The sequence below is a fragment of the Podarcis pityusensis genome (assembly GCF_964106645.2).
Source record: "Podarcis pityusensis genome assembly, chromosome: 8".
NCBI lineage: Eukaryota > Metazoa > Chordata > Lepidosauria > Squamata > Lacertidae > Podarcis > Podarcis pityusensis.
Window position 1 is genome coordinate 86,952,063 of NC_138033.1, and position 19,541 is coordinate 86,971,603.

Consider the following 19,541-nt stretch of genomic DNA (forward strand, 5'->3'; position numbering starts at 1 on the left):
AAGACGCACACACATTTCCCCTTACTTTTTAGGAGGGAAAAAGTGAGTCTTATAGAGCAAAAAATACAGTAAGTGTTATAGTACAATACTTGCTTGGGAGTAAGCTCAGTGGGATTCACTTGTGAGTAAACATGCCCAAGAGTTTAGCGCTTTGTTTCACCAAAATCAGGATTAAACAGGCCCAGCTCTCCCGAACTGCTATAACCAAATGAGCCAAAAAGTGCAACTCTGCTATCTCAGCCATAATGTCCTTGTGGCATTTTCTTTGCCCAAGTTGGGAATCAGACCATTGGTCTATCCAGCTCAGTACTGTCTACACTGACTGGCAGCAGCTCTCCAGGGTTTCAGAGGGAACATTCCCAGGAGATGCCAGGGACTGAACCTGCGGTCTTCTGCATACAAGGCAGATGATCTACTATTGAGCTATGGTCCTTCTCACCTATCACTCCAAGAGCACCTGGACATTTCTTCCACAACTGCTTACGCACACACATACTTCCATCACTCAGAAGCTGTTTAATCCTTACCCATTCAGTGGCTTCTTTGTGGTCCTCCAGATGTTGCACTCCAACTCCCATCATCTCCAGCCAGGATGGCCAATGATCAGGGATGGCAGGAGGTGCAGTTCAAGAACATCTGGATGGCATCACATTGGGTGACACTGGTTTACTGGAACAAAATGTAAGGGCATCTCAAGAAGCCTAGAGAAATACGATGGGCTGAAACTCCTTGGTCTTTTTTGATGCTTATTTTATTAAAATATACAGTGACTGAATATCAAGTAGTTACAGAGAACAAGAACCAGCGACTGTCTCCCCATATTGTGCTGTGAAAGGAGGTTTAGGAGATGCTGGAATGAAAGGCTAGTGGGACATGCGGCCATTCCTTATACTGTACATATGTCAGGAAGCATTGAGTACAACCTCACAACATCCTGAGAGGGATCTGGGGTGTGGGTGGGAGAGGACAAGGGAACCACACTTTGTAGCCTGGTTGGCAATGGGAGACCCTGTCTTGCCCAAGGCAATCAGAGCAGAGAGATTGTGTATTGGCTCTCCTTCATTGGAGGTTTTGAAGCAGAGACTGGATGGCCATCTGCCATGGATGCTTTAGCTGAGATTCCTGCATCGCAGGGGGTTGGACTAGATGACCCTCAAGGTCCCTTCCAACTCTATGATTCTATGTGTGACAGGGGGAGCAATACTGTAGCCATCTGCGTCTGGAGAGAACAAGAAGAGAAATATGAAATGGACATTGCAATGTGTAGGGTCAAGTCCTTTTTGAAGTGCTGAGTCTGGTCATTTTAGGTTTATGGCACGGATGGTGGTATTTTAGGGACGCTCATGAAATCTCCCTCTCTGGGTTTTGACATCCCAGATTCCCTGATCTGGTTTCTGGAATAAGCAATCAGTCATTCTGAATTTTTGATTCCTGAGCTTTGTACAGACTCCTGCAAAGCCAGAGTTTGCTGCAAGTTCCAGTTCAGGAATTTTCCTTTCCTGTACAAATTACTAATGGACATCAGTGTTTTGATTAAATTGCACCACATAATGGAATTGTAATGTGATCACATCAGGACTCACTTTCCTTTTGTTTTGCACTGTGATTTGATCAGTGCAAATACTGTATGTGCTGGTGTATATCAGTAACTTGTAAGAGAAGGGTACAAAAGCAAAGTAATGGTAGAATCCCTAAATTAAACCAAGAGGCAGGCAGAGATGTGCAACAAGAATGGAAATGGGAGGGGGGGTCAACTCATCTCTGCTTTTCAAATTTCTGCAATCCCTGGACTTCCTCATTAAGGGAGAGGAAGGTCAGGAAAGGGCAGTCAGGATTCTCTGAATGGCAGATTGCTCAACATTCCCGATCTCTCTGTGCCATGCTTATTACAAAGCATTCTGGGACACCTTCCAGGATGCATTTTACATGACCTGTAAAATCTATCCCAACCACCTGCATAAATTGTGTCTATGCCCTAGAATGCATCCAAGAGCCCTCTGCAAATGCCCAGGAGCTATGGAGCAGACCAGTCAGTGTGGAAAACGTCTCTGGTGGGACCACTTGCATATGCTGTGTATACCCTCTGCCTTTAAAGCACATTTGAAGGACATTCCCTCAAAGAATTCTGGACACTGTTGTCAAGAGTTGCTGGGAATTGTAACTCTGGGAACAGCAAACTACAGTGCCCAGAATTCTTTGAGGGAAAGAATATGCTTCGAATTTGCTTTAAAAGTTTTGTGTGTATATGCAGCAGGGAGTATACGCAGCAAGGACTTTAAAGTCTATGCCATCCTCCTGCTTTCCATGAGAATATGTCAGCCGAGCACTGGCTAGCGGAGATCAGGATTTAAGGACTTGCCTGCAGTGGTGCAACTCTGCAGAGCTCACACACATCCAGAGACCTCTGCTGCTGCTGCTGCTCTTGCACACCTCCCAACAGCCCCTGCAGGCCACAGTCAGTCAGGAGTCAGGGTTTCCAAAGTGACTTTTGCATCCTTCTCCTGTTCCTCTCACTTCAGCTGAAGGGAGAGTGGGGGGCGGGGGAAATGTGAAATGCAGAATATGGAGCAGGAGGGCCAACTGGGGGGGGTGGGGTGGGGGCAGGGATGGCCCCCCAGGAGGGATGGCGGGTGTGCAAAACGGTAGTTCCCTATTCAAGGCTGGCTGAAATGAACAGCAGCTGTGCAAGAGCAGAACTCTGAAGGGGAAAACGGCCCTATTCAAGTACTGAAGGATTTGGTGTTTGAGAAATGGAGCTTAATAAATTTGGGGGAGGAGAAGTGCTGCCATTCACTCTCAGAAAAGCAGAACCCTTCTCCAATATGCTGCTAGAAAAATATCTTTCCCTGGGCCGATGAGGCATCTCTTCTCTCGGAGCAATTCCCTGCTGTACCAGAGATTCCTGTAAGAGCCCAGTCACTCCCCCCCCCCCCCCCGCGCAATCCCTCGGCTCCTAGACATTCAGTTGTGAGCATCCAGCAAATCTTTTAAGCAAACAGCATCTCTTTCCCTTTTTGTCTTTTTATTCCCCCCACCCTGAAATATAAAAAGAGTTTTTTGGTTGTTTTCTTTGTTTCCTCGGAAAGACGTGTGTGCTTCACAAGAAAGATGGACAGGTCTGTCCAAGTGCAGGCCAAGGAGGCAGGTGGGGCGGGAGAGACGTGGCGGGATCCCTGGCGGTGGCGCCCTAGATGACATTCTCAAACAGTTGCATGGAGGTCATGATGTTCTCATCCTGATGCAGGGAGACAGAGAGAGAGGAGGTCTGAGTGACTGTCTAGGAGCCTAAGAAGAGCACCTGCTGGGTCAGGCCAGCAGCACATCTAGTTGAGCTTCCTGCTCTCCCAGGCACTGACCAGATGTCCCCATGGGGAGCCTGTGAGCTGGGTACAAGCACAATAGCAGCACTGCTCAGACACATGGCTGGGATGAAAAATGTGAACAAAGTTCATCATCTTTAGGCTTATCCTAGAGGAAATCCCAAACTTCATGCAGTAAGAAATACATTAAACCCTCATTAAAGATTCTGGTAAGGAAGCCCAAAGCACTCATCTACACAGAGGAGGGTGCCCAGTACCACGCTGCAAGATTCATTGCTGTGGCCTTAGCATCTTCAATCAGCCTCTGATGGGGATGGGTACTTCTGCTTGTCTCTGCAACAGGTCTGACTAGATGGCTCAATAATTTTCAATGCAAAGAGGCAGCAGAATCAGAGGAGGCTGCTTGCTACATCTCTGCTTAAGTCACTGATCTGGGCTTATATCCACAAACCAGGAGGCAAATCCAGATCAGTGACTCATGCAGTGGGCAAGCCTTACACAAAGAGGGAAAGCGTTTCCCTCCCATCTTAATTCTGCAATAAATGTGCCAGCTCTCTGACATTCTGGAAACACTGTGATAATGGAAGATCATGGAGTTATAGTGGAATCCAGCGATTATTTCCTCAACAAGCATGATGGCTGAATTTCCTCTGGTGGACATGCATGAGCCATGGGCAGTGCCTATTGGACGGTGTCCGTGACAACTATACAAACCAGCACAACTGCTACATTTCCACTGTCATTTTGAATCAGTTCTGAATTGCCAACACCTCCAAATTAAAAAAATATTTTTTAAAAGAAGTGTTCCCAATGATTTCAGATTTTCATACTCAGCTTGAAAGTGGGTATTTATTGGGCCCCTTAAACAGAAAAGCTTTAAACCTTTTAAATAAAAAGAGCACACCGCCCCCACTCCTTTTAAAAAGAGCACCAGGCTGTTGGTCTCTTGCTGCAGGATTTTGTGGGGCTGTTCTTGAGCTCACCTTCTGACAAGTCTCTAGGAACTCCTCAATAGTGACCACGCCATCCTGATTTTTGTCCATTTTCTGAAATGCAAAATGTGCTGTGTGAATAACAGATGCCTGACCCAGATATGCAGAGTCCAGACCCTATAAATGCATTGCCCCACCTTTTTCCTCCCCCAGGGTGTGCAAGCCTGCCTGAGGTGCCTGCAGTGCCCCACTGGACAGTCTATTGAGGGATTCCCTTTCCCCTCTCCTGCAGCTTCTGACTCTGCTTCCATTGACAGTCTGAATCAGCATCTGCTGTTAAGTCCCAATGTGCTCTGACGGACAGCACTCAAACTTCCATAAAATAACAGCCTCAGTAAACGGCAACCCCCACCCCCAGCTGAGGCTGGTTTTGTTTCACCAGAATGCTTGCTTAATAAACATGAAGCAGAGACATAGGAAGTCCTTAAGTAAGAACCTGGGGCCTCCACCAGTTATTTATTTATTTATCTGCAGATTTATAAACCACAAAAAGTTACTACCAAAGAAATGTACAGCAAAACAAGATAAAATGCAAAAGATTACAAACTCAGTAAAACAAAAGCAATAAAACCATTTCAAAAACTGTATGTTTATTATTCCATAAAATGACAGGGGAAAGCCTTCTTAAACAAAAACCATCTTCAACCAATGTCAGAAGGCTTGGTGCTTGGCTAATTTCAGCTGGGCACTGATTCCAGAAGGCTGGAGCTGCAACACTGAAAACCTGGGGGTTGTGCAAGGAAACCTGCTTGCGCGATGAACTCTTTCTTCCCTCCTCTCACCTGTCCCCCAGTCTGTCCCAGAGGGTTGTGGGAACCCCCAAACATATTGGGGGGCATGTAGGGGAAGGAAAGGAGGGCAAGCTCCATTGCACAAAAGGAAGTCCTTGTGTGGATGAGACGACACGGCTGGATGAAACCATTGCCCTTTTTCTAGAAAAATAGGTCTCTGTGCTCACCATGAAGTTGTTACAAGTTACAAGTGTCACACTTTTAAACTAAAAAAAGAGGTGCCGGTACTGCATATCCTTAAGTACCCCCTGGGGGGGAAAGCACTGGATGCAACCCTCAGGGCGGTATGCAATGAAGGCCGCCTGTCACTGCTAGGATTTCTGCTTGTGCAACTGAACTTTCCTTCCTCTCCTCTCTTTACAGCCCCCTAAATCTGCCCTAGGAGTTCCCCAACCCTCCAGAGCACATCTGAAGGTGTGTGGCAGGGATGCTTCATTGAGCAAGCAGAAACCCTTGTGCTGACAGGACACGTTAGTCAGATACTGCCCTCAGTCTCTGGCATGCACAGTAAGTGCAGCTCTGGGGCATGCAATACCCCAGCTGAGGACTGCAGTTGTCAGGCAGGAATATCTGGGGTGAGACAGTCCAGTGCCCCTCAGTCTTGGCCAACATGGGCCATGGCCAAGGATGATGGGAGTCATGGTCCAGATATACCTAGAAGGAAAACACACAGCAGGCACTTGTGGAGAATTGCACCATCCTGCCATGGACTTTTGTGTCTACACAACAGCCTCAGGCACCTGTAACTTCCGCCGCCCTCTGATTTCACCTTGCCTGCTCCTTTTCAGCGCCTCCCAGCTGCTTTCTTGGCTAATCAAGGAATTACCTGCTGCCCCGCACCGCCAGTCCCCTTACCTGGAAGAACTTCTCCACGTGTTCAATGGGAGCATCTTCCCGCAAGATTGGGTAGGTGTAGCGGCCCATCATGTCATAGATGGACTTCATTATTGCCAACATCTCCTGGCAGAGAAGGACAGCAAAGCTTTCAGAGCAGTCAAGAGGCCGGATGAAGCCAGCTTTCTCTCCACTCCTTTTCTGTCTTTAGTGGACTCTTTAGTTTGACTCTGCTCAAAGGCAAGAAGCTTAAGAGTAATGTAAAGGATTTTTGCACTTCTTAATCAGCCCTGACTTCCAGCCGGGGGAAGAGGCTGTAGTTGAGTGGCTAGAGCATCTAACTTGCATGCAAGAGGCCCCAGATTTAATCCCCAGCAGCTCCAAGTAGGGCTGGGAAAGACTCCTCCCTCTTGCCAGGTAGTGCACACTTTACTGAGCTAGATGGACTCAATGGTCTGACTTGAGATAAGGCAGCTTCCTATTTAAACCACCCCTTTCTTCAAACCGCAAGGACTGTGGCGCAGTAGGAGAGGATGTGTTTTGCATGCAGAAGGTCCCAGTATCCATCTGAATACCTTGGCCTGATGAAGTATAGAGCTGTGCAAACAAATCAGGATGAATGCTCAATAAATAGGTGTCATCTGAATGAGCCCAGAGCTAAACCCTGAAGAACAGGGACTCTAAAAACTTCATACTACCAAGAAGGACAGTTTTAACAAATCATCCCCAAAGGCAAAGATGGGACAACAAAGGACAACACTTTACCAAGGTTTATGCTGTAAGTAAGGACAGTAGAGACATATTAAAAGGTAGCCTCAAGGATGCCAGAACACAAGCACAAGCACTCTCTCTCTCTCTCTCTCTCTCTCTCTCTCACTCACACACACACAACTCACCTCCTTGGTGATATAGCCATCCTTGTTGATGTCATAAAGGTTGAATGCCCACTTGAGCTTCTCATGCACCGTCCCACGCAACAAGATGGAGAGGCCAATGACAAAATCCTGCAAGAGAGGAAGGGGCAGAGCAATTGGGTATCCCATGGTGCAGCTCCCATGAAAACAGCACACCTCCCCTCCCCTCTTTCCTCCAAATGGGACGTCATAGTAAGAACACAGGAGCAGAGGAAGCTGCCTTATGCTGATTCAGGCCTTTGGTCCAGCTAGCTGCCCAGTGTTTTCTAGGGATGGCTGCAAGAGTTTTTTCATATGCCCTGCCACTTTCCCCAGGAAAACCTGCTGTTTATCACTGAATCAGAAGAAGCATCAAACCACAGGAAACCCAAATGACATTCAGTGGCAAACAGCAGGATTCCCAGGGAAAGCAGGGGGGCAAATGTAAAACCTCTCGGACCCACAGAACAAGCACAGAACAAACAGAAGTGTGGACAAGCCCTTCAAGTGGCTCCACAGGGATCCAGACAGGGAGTTTCTCCCAATTCTACCTGGAGATGCTGGGGACTGAACCTGGGACCTTCTGCATGCAGGACAGATGCTCTACAACTGAGCTACAGCCTTTTCATGTAGTGCCTTTGAAATGTGTGTACTGTGTATAATCTGCAGTCTCAGGACCTCCCCAACGACGCTAGAACTCTCCCTGCTTCTCTGAAATTTGCTATGTCTGTGAATTTCCCCAATTAAGGCTTTTCTACTGCAGATTCAAGAGCGGTTTTTATGCTGACACCTTCCAACTCTGTGTTGCATCCAATGTTATTCATACTTGGAGTAGACCTATTGGAAGCAATGTACACAACTAATAGTTGTTAACTATATGTTGTTGCTGTTGGCATCTGTCTGTCGCAAGAGACAATGGAGTGTGCCTCCATCAATCCGCTGTGTTCGCAGCACCAAAGTGACCTCCCTGGGGTGCAAGCCTGGGCAGCGTGCAGGGAGGTCCTGGCTGTCCCAGATGACAAGACCACCCCCCCCCCAGCCTCGCTGATGTGGTCCAAAGGAAAGCAGAGCAAGATGTTTGACACCAGCTTGGCTGCAGGAGTTGCCGAAAGGTGCCATCCAACTGTCGTAGGGACTCTACTCCGGATTTGCGTAGGATTTACTCCTTAGCCTTTTCTTCTCTTGAAGATACCCCGCAAGGCAATGAAGGTTTAGGACAAGAGTTTTCCTTCTCCTAAAGGGCTACCTTAAGGGATCTTGCTCAAGCCCCTCTGCTGCAAAACTGGGAGCTGGCACTGGCAAAGGAAGCATGCAGGGGATAGACTGACCCCAGAGCAGGGGAGACCAACAGATGCTCCCATGTGCCTGCATGCACTATGGCGCCTGTGAAAGGTTTTATCCATTCTGAACAGAGGAGAGGCGCAACGAGCTTCTCTTTCTCAGCAAGTGCAGCAGTAGATAATGTGGGTGCCATTCTCCCATTGATGGGGCAGCTGGTGTGTCGGGGGGGGGGGGGAGCATCCCCTCACCATTTTGTGGTCCTACCTCTTTTTCTGATCTTGCCATTATGCCGAGCCCCTGTAGCTACCATTTTGTTCCTTGCACACACAGCACTTTGTCAAAATTCCAAATGTGCCCACTGCTCCAAAAGGTTACCAACTGCTGCTGAACCTGTGCCTCTTTGCTCTGCACCTCCCCCTTCACCCCCCCCTTCAGTCCTGGTGAATATGGTGCATCGGCTGAAGGCATATCCTCTAACATTTTCATTCCCCAAATCAGGGCATCAGAAGGGATACGCTTTCTGGTCCAGCTCTCTGATCCGCCTCTCAGCAGGGTTCTTTTGGTCTGGGGCAAGGACTCACACCAAAGCGCAGGACTGAAAAAGGGACATTCTGGGATGCAAACAGAAGCTGGGATTGGCTTCTGGGATTCTGGATGTCCCGCTTAAAATGGAACACTTGTGGGGTATGTTTGAGGCTGGGAAATGGCACCCAAGAAAGCACCATTTGCGTTTTTTCCACAGAGCAACAGCCTGCAGATTAAGAGTATACCTGTTCACCCTTACTTTTGCCTCTGGGAAACAGGTTTGGCAGGGTTTTGTACCCAACCCAAAACCTCTTTGAGCAAGGTGATGTTCAGCAAAAGAATTGTTGGTGTGTAGATTGCGAGAAGAGAGGCCTTTCCCACCTGTCCCATTGCTTCTGACCGATTTTACCTCCCAAATGGTTCACCAAGGACTCCCTGGAGCCACAACCCAAGGAACAGAGAGAAGAGCACTTTACCTCGAAGCGGATGGCTCCATTCCGGTCCACATCAAAGGCATTGAACAGGAAATGCGCGTACATGGTGGCATCTGCAGAGGGAACAGCAGAAGCAGGTGGGCTACAGGGGCTTGTGGGGTCTTGCTTATTCACTCTGCCTACGAAGCAGGAACACAGGAAGGTGCAGGATACTGCCAGGCGGGTTGGTTCATTTAGCTCAGCATGGTGGGAGCCCTCCAGACTTGCTCGACTCCAACTCCCATCATCCTTGATGATGGTTAAGGATGATGGGAGTTGTAGTCAAGCAACTCGCTGGCTGGGCTTGATGGGAGCCAGAGTCCAGCGACATCTAGGGGGCCACAGATCTTCCTCAATCCTAGTCAGTGCTGACGGGCGGGGGCTCTTCAGGGGCTTCCTGCAGGGAGTATTTCCCAGCCCAGCCTGGGGATTGGACCCGGCCCCTTCTGCATGCAAATATGTGTTCTAGCACTGAGTGACGGCCCTTCCCTGGCTCACACATCTTAGCAGCAGGAAAGGACCCGCTTCACAGCAACATCTTTCTCTTGGGCAAGATGGAATAGCACCTGTGAAGGAACCACACTATTTGCCCGACCACCACACAGGTTGCTGGAGCAATGTCCCCATGTTGCTGAGGACATTTATCCATGTCCTGCATTTATTTTGAGGACTCAAGATGACATCCATGGGATTTTTTTTATAATCACATTTTTATCATCACAGCAATCCTGAGGTTAAGTTGGGACGAACTCAGAGGCTGTGAAAATGAACGAAGGATTAACATCAGATTGATTTATGGGAATCACCTGGACTAATTAAGAAAGCAGTGCAAAAGTGAGATGATCCTCCAACCTCAGAGCATGGGAAGTCAAACAAAGATATATGATTTGGCTTAATATTTGGATTGTTTGATTGTTTTATAATTTGGAATGTTTTTAATGTTGCCTTTATTGGATTGTTAAATTGGGAAACTTAATAAATATTATTAAAAAATAATAATCCTGAGGTTAAGTTGTGCATGAGAGAGAAAGGATTTGAACCCAAGTTTCACTGGTCTTGGCCATGCTTCTAAGGGTATAGGCACAATTACATCCACGTGGGCCCTGAAATGGTAGTTCTGAGAGAAGGCTGGGGATAGTGTACAAATAATTCTGTGCATCCTCATCAAATTACAATTACTCAAACTTTATATACAAATCTGTGTCCTATAATTTTGGTGTTACATTTCTGCTTTTTTTGGCAATGCTTAAGTGGCCACCTTAGTTAGGGAGCTAAGAATGCTGACAATTTCTAGCACACATATAACCACCCCCTAATAAAACTACAGTTCCCAGAATTCTCTGGGGGACTTAAACTGGTTTGATGGTTATTCAAGTTCTGCTTAGGTACCTGGGTATTTTTACCATAGGAATCCACCCACATCCTTCCCATGTCCACCTGCCTTCACCAGCCAATACAGGCAGCAATACATATTTGGATGTATATGTAGCAGACTTTGCCAACCTGGTAGGCTGATGGGAGTTGTGGTCCATAACACCTGGGGTGCACTAGGCTGGCAGAGGCACAGCATTAGAAGTTGGCTAGGCATTCTTGCTTTTGCATGGACTGCCGTTCTGGGGGAAAGCTTTGTGGCAGCATCACTCTCGCAGGGGGCTCAGTGCCTTAACCCAAATAGCAGCTGAAAGGAAGACATCAGTCCCAGACTCACCTCCCTGTGGGAAGAACTGAGCATAGATCAGTTTGAAGGTCTCTTCATCCACCAAGCCGCTGGGGCACTCCTATCAATGCAAGTCAGAAGGAAGTTACCCTCTGGAGGTTCATCCACTGGCCATTTGGAAACAAGTGTTCCCAGCAAGTAGCAGCAAAGCCTCACTAAGGTCCCATGTACACTTCCACCCCAACCCTCACTTTCTGTTATGGCCCAACATCTGACCCAAAACAAAAATCACAAGACCATCCTCAACCAAATTAGGTGGCCCCACAGAGTCGACTCCATCATGTCTTAAAGAACCACATGCCAGGAGCAGGCAGAACCAGAGCTAGGTGTAGCTAGAGAGAGAAAAGGGTATTGGGTGAACCAATATGGAATAAAGATAATTTCCCCATGGGTACATTAGAATTTTCAATCCTATGCAGTTCTACTCAGAATTAAGCCTGATTGGATTTGACAGGGTTGCTCTTAAATTAGTATACAGAAGGTCCTTACAACAGACGAATCCAGCTACTGGATTCTAACTTTAGTACACCACACACAGACACATATATTGCAAATGTAGCATTGCAGAAGCATCCCACTTGGTTTTTAGAAAGCTGAGGGAGGGAACTTACTTTCCCCAAACCATAGAAGCAGGTAAAAAGTTTTTTAAAAATGTAATAAAAAGGCAGACAGGGCTTTTTTTAAAGCCAGGGAAATTGAGGATATTAACAGGAAGAAAGGAACTAGTCTCTGACAGAATGGAAGAATGTGGGACTTCAGGAAGCATCAGGGGCCACATATGTCTTATGAGTACACATAAAGCTTTGCTCTAATTTGTCCTCAAACTCAGTAATGCGTAATTTGCACACACAGAGTTAGACACCCACTGTGACTCACTCTTGTTTCTGCAGAGAGCTGTGAATGCACAACGCAGAATGCAGGAAGCTGCCTTATACTTTGTCAGACTGACTGCAGGGGCAGGTTTCACGCAGGACATCTTTCCCAGCCCTACCCTGGCAGTGGCAGGGACTGAGCCTGGGGTCTTCTGCATGCCAAGGACTGAGCTGCAGTCCTTCCTGAAGGAAGCTGCCTTGTTTACCGAGTCAGATGACTGGTCTAACTCAATATTCTCAGCAGCGATAGCGTTTCAGACAGGGAGTCTCTCCCAATCTCACCCGGAGATGCTGGGGTCTGAACCTGGGAACTTCTGTATGCAACGCAAACGCTCTTCCACTGAGCTGTGGCCCTTCCAAAATGAGAGCTGCAGGCATCCTGACTTCCACTTGTCTTCTGGCCACCTTTCATTTTTGCTGGCCCAGCTCCTGTGCCTTTAGCAACATCCTGATATGCAGGAAATAAAGCAAGCAAGCAAGCAAGCAGGTGTAGACATTTATTTATAAAGAGATGAGGAAAGTGCCCACCTGCAAAATTTCTGCATGCCAGACTGTTGTTAAAGGCAGAGGAGACCCACTTCCCAGTGCTGTTTGGTCCTGGGTGTAGGATTAGCAGGTCTCATGGGAAACACAAGATCCTGGCGTGAAAGTGTCACCATCACATGGTTCCTGGGGAGTGGGGCTGCAAGCCTGCCCTTCCTGATGCAAACTTGCAGCCTCACCTCCAGGCCCCCAGGAATTAGCACGGCCACGTATGGCAGGCTTGGGCATAGCCAGGATTTATGTTGGGGGGCAGGCTTCATGTTATGGGGGGGCAGAACCTCAGTTAAGGATTTTTATTGAATTACTTGATTTGGGGGGCAGCTGCCCCCTGCCCCCTTAGCCACACCCATGACAGCAGGGATAAATAATGTGCTGCCCTCCTTTGCTCTGGACTATAGCCATTGGGCATGCTGGCTGGGGCTGGTGGGAGCTAAGAGTCCAACAACATCTGGAGGATGCCACCCTGATCTATGGAGAAGAAGGAGGTACAGGATTCCACGTGACCAGAATGACACCTTCATGTGGAAGGTTATGTGGTATCTGCCACATGTGTATAGACTTTGGGTGAATCTATACACAGGAATAAATGCTATAAAGAAGTCAGAAATTAGATCATTATAACAAAAGAAAAAAAACCCCTATGGAAAATCACGTATAAACAAAATTTCTGCTCTCTAGCACCATCTGGTGCTACATGTTTATAACGCATTCAAATCCTGGTTTTTTACTTATGTAGCTGAGTCCCCTGTTTCTTCCAGGCAACCTTGCTAATGCATGGGCATCTGTGAGGTGGGGCCAGACAGTCTTGAGCAGGGGTTGCCAGCCTTTTTTCTCACGGGCACATTTGCAATCCCGATAAATTGTTGAGGGCCCACGGCACACACCACAACTAAACACACATGGCTACCTACTCTATTGTGAACAGCAGAAGACTTCAGCAAGGGGTGTGTCCCTGTGAGCACCATAAAAAAACAACCTGTGGGAACCACACTGGTGACTCCAGGTCTTTAGTAAGTCATGTACACTCACACCAGGAAGCTGAGTGGGGTTAAGAACACAAGGCAAGTCTGCTGGATCAGGCCCAAAGTGGCCCATCTAGTCCAGCATCCTGTTTGCACAGTGGCCAACAAGATGCCGGTGGGAATCCTTCAAGCAGGACACGAGCGCATGAGCACTCTGCCCACAGGTGAGTCCCAGCGCCTGGTATTCAGAAGCATTGCTGTCTCCTCCTGTGGAGGCAGGACATAGTCATCATGGTCAGGAGCACTGATGATGATGATGATGATGATGCTTGCATACTACCCTATACCCACAGGTCTCAGGGTGGTTACAACTTAAAATCACAATATAAAAACACACAACACATAATCAAAATAAAAACAACTCAACAACTCCCCCCCCCCCATATTAAAAGGGCATTGGGTGTGAATGAGCGAAAGGCCTGGTTAAAGAGGAATGTTTTTGGCTGGGGCCTAAACATGTACAATGAAGGCGCCAGGCGAACCTCCCAGGGAAGAGCATTCCACAGACAGGGGGCCACTGCAGAAAAGGCCTGTTCTCATGTTGCCACCCTCTGGACCTCTCTTGGAGAAGAGCCTCAGAAGATTATCTCCTTGAGGCATTGCATTCCTGAGCCACTTAATAGCCTTTTCCCCCTTGTTTTTGTCTAATCTTCTTTGAAGCCATCTAAGATGGTGGTCATCACTGTGGGAGCGAGTTCCGTGGATTAACTATGTGTTGCATGAGCAACTAAGTTATAGGATCTGACTGCTGAGGTGAAGGGAAACTGGGGGCTTTGTTTTTTACTTGGGGTGCAAGAAGGCCTTGCAGTCAAATTCAAGTGTCATGAATTCAGAGGAAGTGGAACGTCAAACCTTCTCCATTAAGAAATACTAAAAAAGTTGCAACATGAAAGTCTGTCTAGAAAATAAAGGCTGTTGATTCATCAGTCAATTCTGAGATGGATCCCAGTGAAAATGGAATAATATGCGCTGGCAGAGAAACAATTAACTTAGTATTTCGATGATGCCTGAGAGCCAAGTATTACAGGAAACAGTGATTAAAGATACATGGAACAGAAGGCAGGGTGGTTTCTTGAAAGGCACTTCGTGCTGAAGCCAAATGACGAGGCTTCTTGGGCAGATCTGCTCAATAATCCAAGTCTCTGCCAAAGCTCCCTGTCTTTCCTCACACAACTACAGCTCCACAGGGAGAGAAAATCACATCTTTAACTGGTTTAGGTCCATTGGGTAGATTTTTCTTCTTATGCCTGGATATTGGAGGGACAGGGGAACCCGTAGCCTTCCAGATATTGTTGAACTATAGCTCCTATCATCACTGACCACCTGCCATGCTGGCTGGCGGTGGCTGATGGGAGATGTAGTCCTACAACCCCTGTGGTGTGCAGGTTAGCAACTCCTACTATAGGGAACTTGATTCTCCCATTCCTGCCAGAAAGAACACTCTTAAGAACTTTTAAACTAAGAACCGGTGCCTGAACTTCCTTTCCCTCCTTCTCCCTCCTAATCCCCTTTTCTTATGTGACACATCTTTTAAATTGCAAGCAGAGACTGTCTTGATTATGAAGCTTTGTAAACCGCTTTAGGAGCTCCTTTTCATCCAAAGAGCGGGGTAAAAACACTTATCCAAACAAGATGGCACAAAAACACTGGGACTCTTCAGTGGCCCACCCTGAGAGAAAAATCTGGTCTCCTGAAAAGATGCTCTGAGATTTCCCACGGCTTGGGGAAGTCTGGAGTTCAGGAAATGCCTGGGAGGGTGCAAGAAGCCAGTGGAAGCTTCCCACTCACGTTCTTGAAGCCTCTATAGAGGGACTGCAGCTCCTTCTTGGTGAACTTGGTCAGAGCCTGGAGCTGGTCCAGCCCTTCTGGCTGATGCCGGATGGTCGAGAGCTCGAGCTCGCTGTCGCTGCTGTCTGCAAAGAGAAGAGGGGCAAACTGAGCACCTGCTCCAAACAGCCCCTGCCCTGCGGACCTGTCAAGAAGAATGCCTGCTCAAATAGCATCAATCAAACCACTTCCTGATTGACAACGCTTTATCGCAGTAAAATATCCTTTGAAGGAGAGAATGTCCATATGCAGGTCATCTTCACAGCATCAGAGACGCCCCCTGATGGTCTGGGCGTTCTTGCCTTCATGGGATACTTAAGGAACAAACTGCACATTTGTCCACACTGGAAAATGCATGTAGCGCTAAGGAGTGGATTTTCCCTGGGAAAGGAATGGGCAAGGGGAAAACTGTTTGGACCAGTCCTAGAAAGTGCGGGTCAAGTGGAAACCCCCCCAGACCAGTGCTTTCTAGGCACAAGACAAGAGGAAGTGTGGACAAGCCCTGAGTCACTGTAAGGTAGCTTGCTATGTTGATGATAGCTCTTTTGAACTACAGATCCCCAAGTCTTCTTTGTCAAAATAGGGAGGTGGGTTTTCACAAAAGCTGACCCTGCAAAATGTGTCTTTGAAATCTTTGAAATCTTTTTTACAATGTGATCTTCAATTTCCATTGAAGCTGAAGCACAAGATTTTGTTTTTGGGAGGAGAGTAAAGCATTCAGTTTTACCTCTTAACTTACAGCACCTCTGAAACATGCTTTCTCTAAGTCAAATCTCATGAAGTCTTGGGAAACAATAAAAAACTTTTTTATCCTGAATATTTTAGGAGAAATGTGTAGTATTAATTATGGATGTGCACTTGGTTTTCATAATCTCTAACTTAAGTGGGTTGCTTTGGGGATACTCGGGTCTTTCCTGAAACAAAGCGGGAATTCGCTGAATAATCCCTAACAGAATTTGGTTCTTTATGAACTTCAGAGCCAATTTGGAGATCTGGAGGGACACAGACAGTCTGCTTGCGGAGATATATATACACGCCCACCCAAGTTCTTCATATAAGAAAGACCTCAGGATGGAGGGAGGGAGAGGAGGGAGTGTAGTTTTGGTATTGACAGTGTAAGCTTCCAAACAGTGCCCTCAATTTTCACGTCCAATCACACTGTTTTGGGGAGAGATTTAGAAGGAACATCCCACTTTGCACCTATTTGAAATTGGACAGGCTTCATCCACTTAGCTAATGTTGTCTATGTCTGGAAATTGCATCCACTTCTGTCAAAAGGTTATACAGTGATTGGCTCAGCCAGTGATTAGCTATTAAGGGTTGATGTGAGATTCTGTACACCATTCTGTCAGTATATGCACAGGCAAGCCCTTTGGATCAGAGCCCACATATCAAAAAAATGTGTCACCCCCCCTCCCCGCAATAGAATACTGTGAACACCACTGGTTAAACTGACTCAGCCAGTCTGGTCTTTGCATTCTGACCATACAAACCTCTAAAGAGTCATTTCTGGCAAAAGTCATTTTACCCAAGCATGCAAATGACTACAAGAAGTTCATCAAGCATTAAAAGATAGTCATAATGGCAAAGGGGCATATTATGGAAGTGATGTGTCTCTGTTGTTTACTTTGAGCGGGGGGGGGGGGTTGCACATGCTTAACTATCCTTGTCTTACTAGGCACCAGGGAATTGGGGAATGTGAGTTGGAGGGGACTGGCTCTGCGAACACGGCGGCTGCTGCTGCTGCTGTCGTCATGTGGCCTCAAAGAGTTTTCAAACTGAGTCATAATAAGTTTTTCCATTAAATCAAGGTCAAAACAGCCCATTTTCCTAAGGGTAACTAATGGAAAGCAAAAACAGTTTTACCTGCAGAATCTCTCTCACTCTCTTTTATTAGCAGATCAATTTTATTAGCAAACCCAGGCAGTTCGGGGGAGTGGAGTGGGCAGGGTTTACATTCGAGAAAAAGAGATGCCAGGGATTCAGGTAAGTCAAGAAACTTGACCCTCTGACCTGGAAACTGTTCACTCTGCCATGAGATTAATGTACTCTGCACATGCTCAAGGACCATTCACACTTGGTCCACTACTCACTATGCGCTGCAATTGAAAACTGATGCCAGGGAGAGATTGAGGTACAAATTAAGTCCTGGTAATTATTTTTAAAATCACAAGGAGGGAATAGAGTGACTTAAGGTCCTGGGTGTGTCTGGGGTGAGATACAACCTTGTTTTCAGGGCAAGAGACAGCATGGAGTAGTGCTTAGAATGTCAGACTGGGAGGACCAGGGAAACCCAGATTCAAATCCTCTTTCGCCCACGAAGGCTGTTGTAGTAATAAAATTGAGGTGGAGGAGAACCATGTAAACCAACCACAGCTCCTTGAGCAACAGCAGGATAAAAATGTAGGAATTGGCTGAAGTGGCAGATGTGGGTGGTCATTAAAACTGGGGAAAGTGGGAGGCAGAGAGATCTGACCCCATGAGCACAATCCAGGAAGGACTTCTGCGGCACAATGCCCTTGAAATGAATGGTAGTTAACTCTTAAGATGCACAGACATTGGAAACTATTGTAATTAGGTTTATAGCTGAAAATGTTTGGCAAATTTTAGATGAATGTGAACAGTAACCTCCCCACCCCACCCCGTTCCAATTTATACAAATGAAAACATATTTAAGAATTAAGAACAACAACAAAAATGGAATTTGAAAGGTTAATTGGGAATACATTTTTTTGGGGGGGGGAGCCCTCACCAAATTATCTATCAAATATTAACTAACGAAAGTGGGAGAGTGAAGCACAGGCACATTGTACAGTTCCGGAGCCCCGTTCACACCCAGAAGCAAACGCAACCTGTGTCTGCGCGTGTGGCGATTCACCACTTCTGCGTATGCGCGTGATGTTATTAGCAGAGATTTAAAATCACAAAACATGCAGCAAACTAAAGCATGGAAATACAGGCTGTTAGACTTTTAAAATATGTGCCCCTCCAGGTGAGTTCTAAAATGTCCCCTGAAAAAGTTTCTTTCCAAAGTTTCCCTCTTCTCCAAGCCGGGGGGGGGGGGGGAACCATGCGTTTGGTAAGTAAAGAAATGGTTTACTTACAAACTCTCCAAAGTTTAGATTCATATGCTTCAGAAAATGTGCAAAGGCAAGTTAGCTTAGTTATAAAGGGGTAAAGGTTTCTAGATTACTGTATTGGTACAGTATAGGAACTGAAGAATGGCTGGTGAGAGCCATGCAGGCGAGCTGGAGCAACCAGCTCAAACCTCTTCACATGCTGAGCTTTTCAGGTAGATTGGAAGAGAACAAAGGCTTGATTACCTAGTTCCTCCCTTGGTGAGGGAAAGAGGATAGAGCTAAGCCCAGCAGGGCATCTTACTCTATGGTATTAACCCCTTCATGCATTAATTAGACTTTAATTAGCATCTTGGTTATACGAGGCTGGTTATCCCACAAAAAGATCATCAGATGGAGATACCAAATGAGGTTTGGGAATCTTTATTTAGTGTTGGCTTAGCTTTTACAGTAGGCATTTATTATAAAGAAAATGTTTGGAAATGGCCTGAGTGGCACGTGGCACTTTGGAGAAGTGAAAGAAATTTAATAAAGGTTTTTTAAAAAAAGAAAAGAAAAAAGAAATAGAAGAAATAAACACCAAATTGTAAAAACTACAGTAGTTCGGTTTATAACTAATTATAACCAAAATTTGGTAAAACATAGGTAAATGTGAGACACATCTCAGAAACCTCAGAGGTCTCCCCAATGTTGCACATTCCATTTAAAATGTTGTCATGCTAATTTGCAAGTATAAAAGACACAAAAAAATCATTTTGATATGGGAGAGCTGCTATAGTGCAAAATAGAGTGTGTGCCTCAATGGACAGGAAGTGGTGTTGCAGGGCTTGGAAGAGACCCCTCTTTTGTGCCACAGGTGGTTTTACTACATGATACACACAAATGCCTCTGGCTGAACTTTATTGGGTTTTTGAGGAACGCCTCTTTGAGAGTTGGTGGTTTGGAGGGCTTCCACATGGCAGCTTATGGTGGATTTGCTGGTGTTCATGCAAAAAGGCCCATCTAGTCTGAGCACCCTGTTCTCACAGGCACCAACCAGATACCTACGCAGAGCGTGCAAGGAGAACCTCAGCACAACAGCATCTCCGCACTTGTGATTCCCACCAACTGGTGTGCAGGGGCACGCTGCCTTCAGTGGAACGAGAACATAGCCATTATGGCTAACAGCTGCTGAAGTATCCATCCAATGCTGTCCTCATCAAAATGTGGTCCCCATATCTTATTTAATCCCTTTCTGCTCTTTAAACATTTATCTAGATTAAACGTAAAAATAATATGCGGTGGCATTTTGATGAGGACAGTGCCATGTGGATGCTGCATGAAACCTGTGTGTTTGAGCAGCACTGAACCCACAATAAAATTACACAGAACTGC

General features: G+C 46.5%; 1 protein-coding gene across 5 annotated transcripts in view; it reads right to left on the reverse strand.

Moving 5' to 3' along the window:
- Positions 1–733: 733 nt before the first annotated feature.
- Positions 734–19,541, reverse strand: part of KCNIP3 (potassium voltage-gated channel interacting protein 3) — a 122,507-nt gene continuing 103,699 nt past the window's right edge. For 4 of the 5 annotated variants that reach the window (XM_081017529.1, XM_081017530.1, XM_081017527.1 and 1 more), the window contains 7 exons: positions 15,052–15,176; positions 10,818–10,887; positions 9,113–9,183; positions 6,834–6,941; positions 5,959–6,063; positions 4,304–4,366; positions 734–3,235 (listed from right to left, as the gene is read on the reverse strand). In XM_081017529.1, coding sequence (XP_080873655.1) covers positions 3,188–3,235; positions 4,304–4,366; positions 5,959–6,063; positions 6,834–6,941; positions 9,113–9,183; positions 10,818–10,887; positions 15,052–15,176 — 590 coding nt within the window. In that variant the 3' untranslated portion in view covers positions 734–3,187. The remainder of the gene's footprint in view (positions 3,236–4,303; positions 4,367–5,958; positions 6,064–6,833; positions 6,942–9,112; positions 9,184–10,817; positions 10,888–15,051; positions 15,177–19,541) is intronic. The other variant, XM_081017528.1, reaches the window with a different exon arrangement.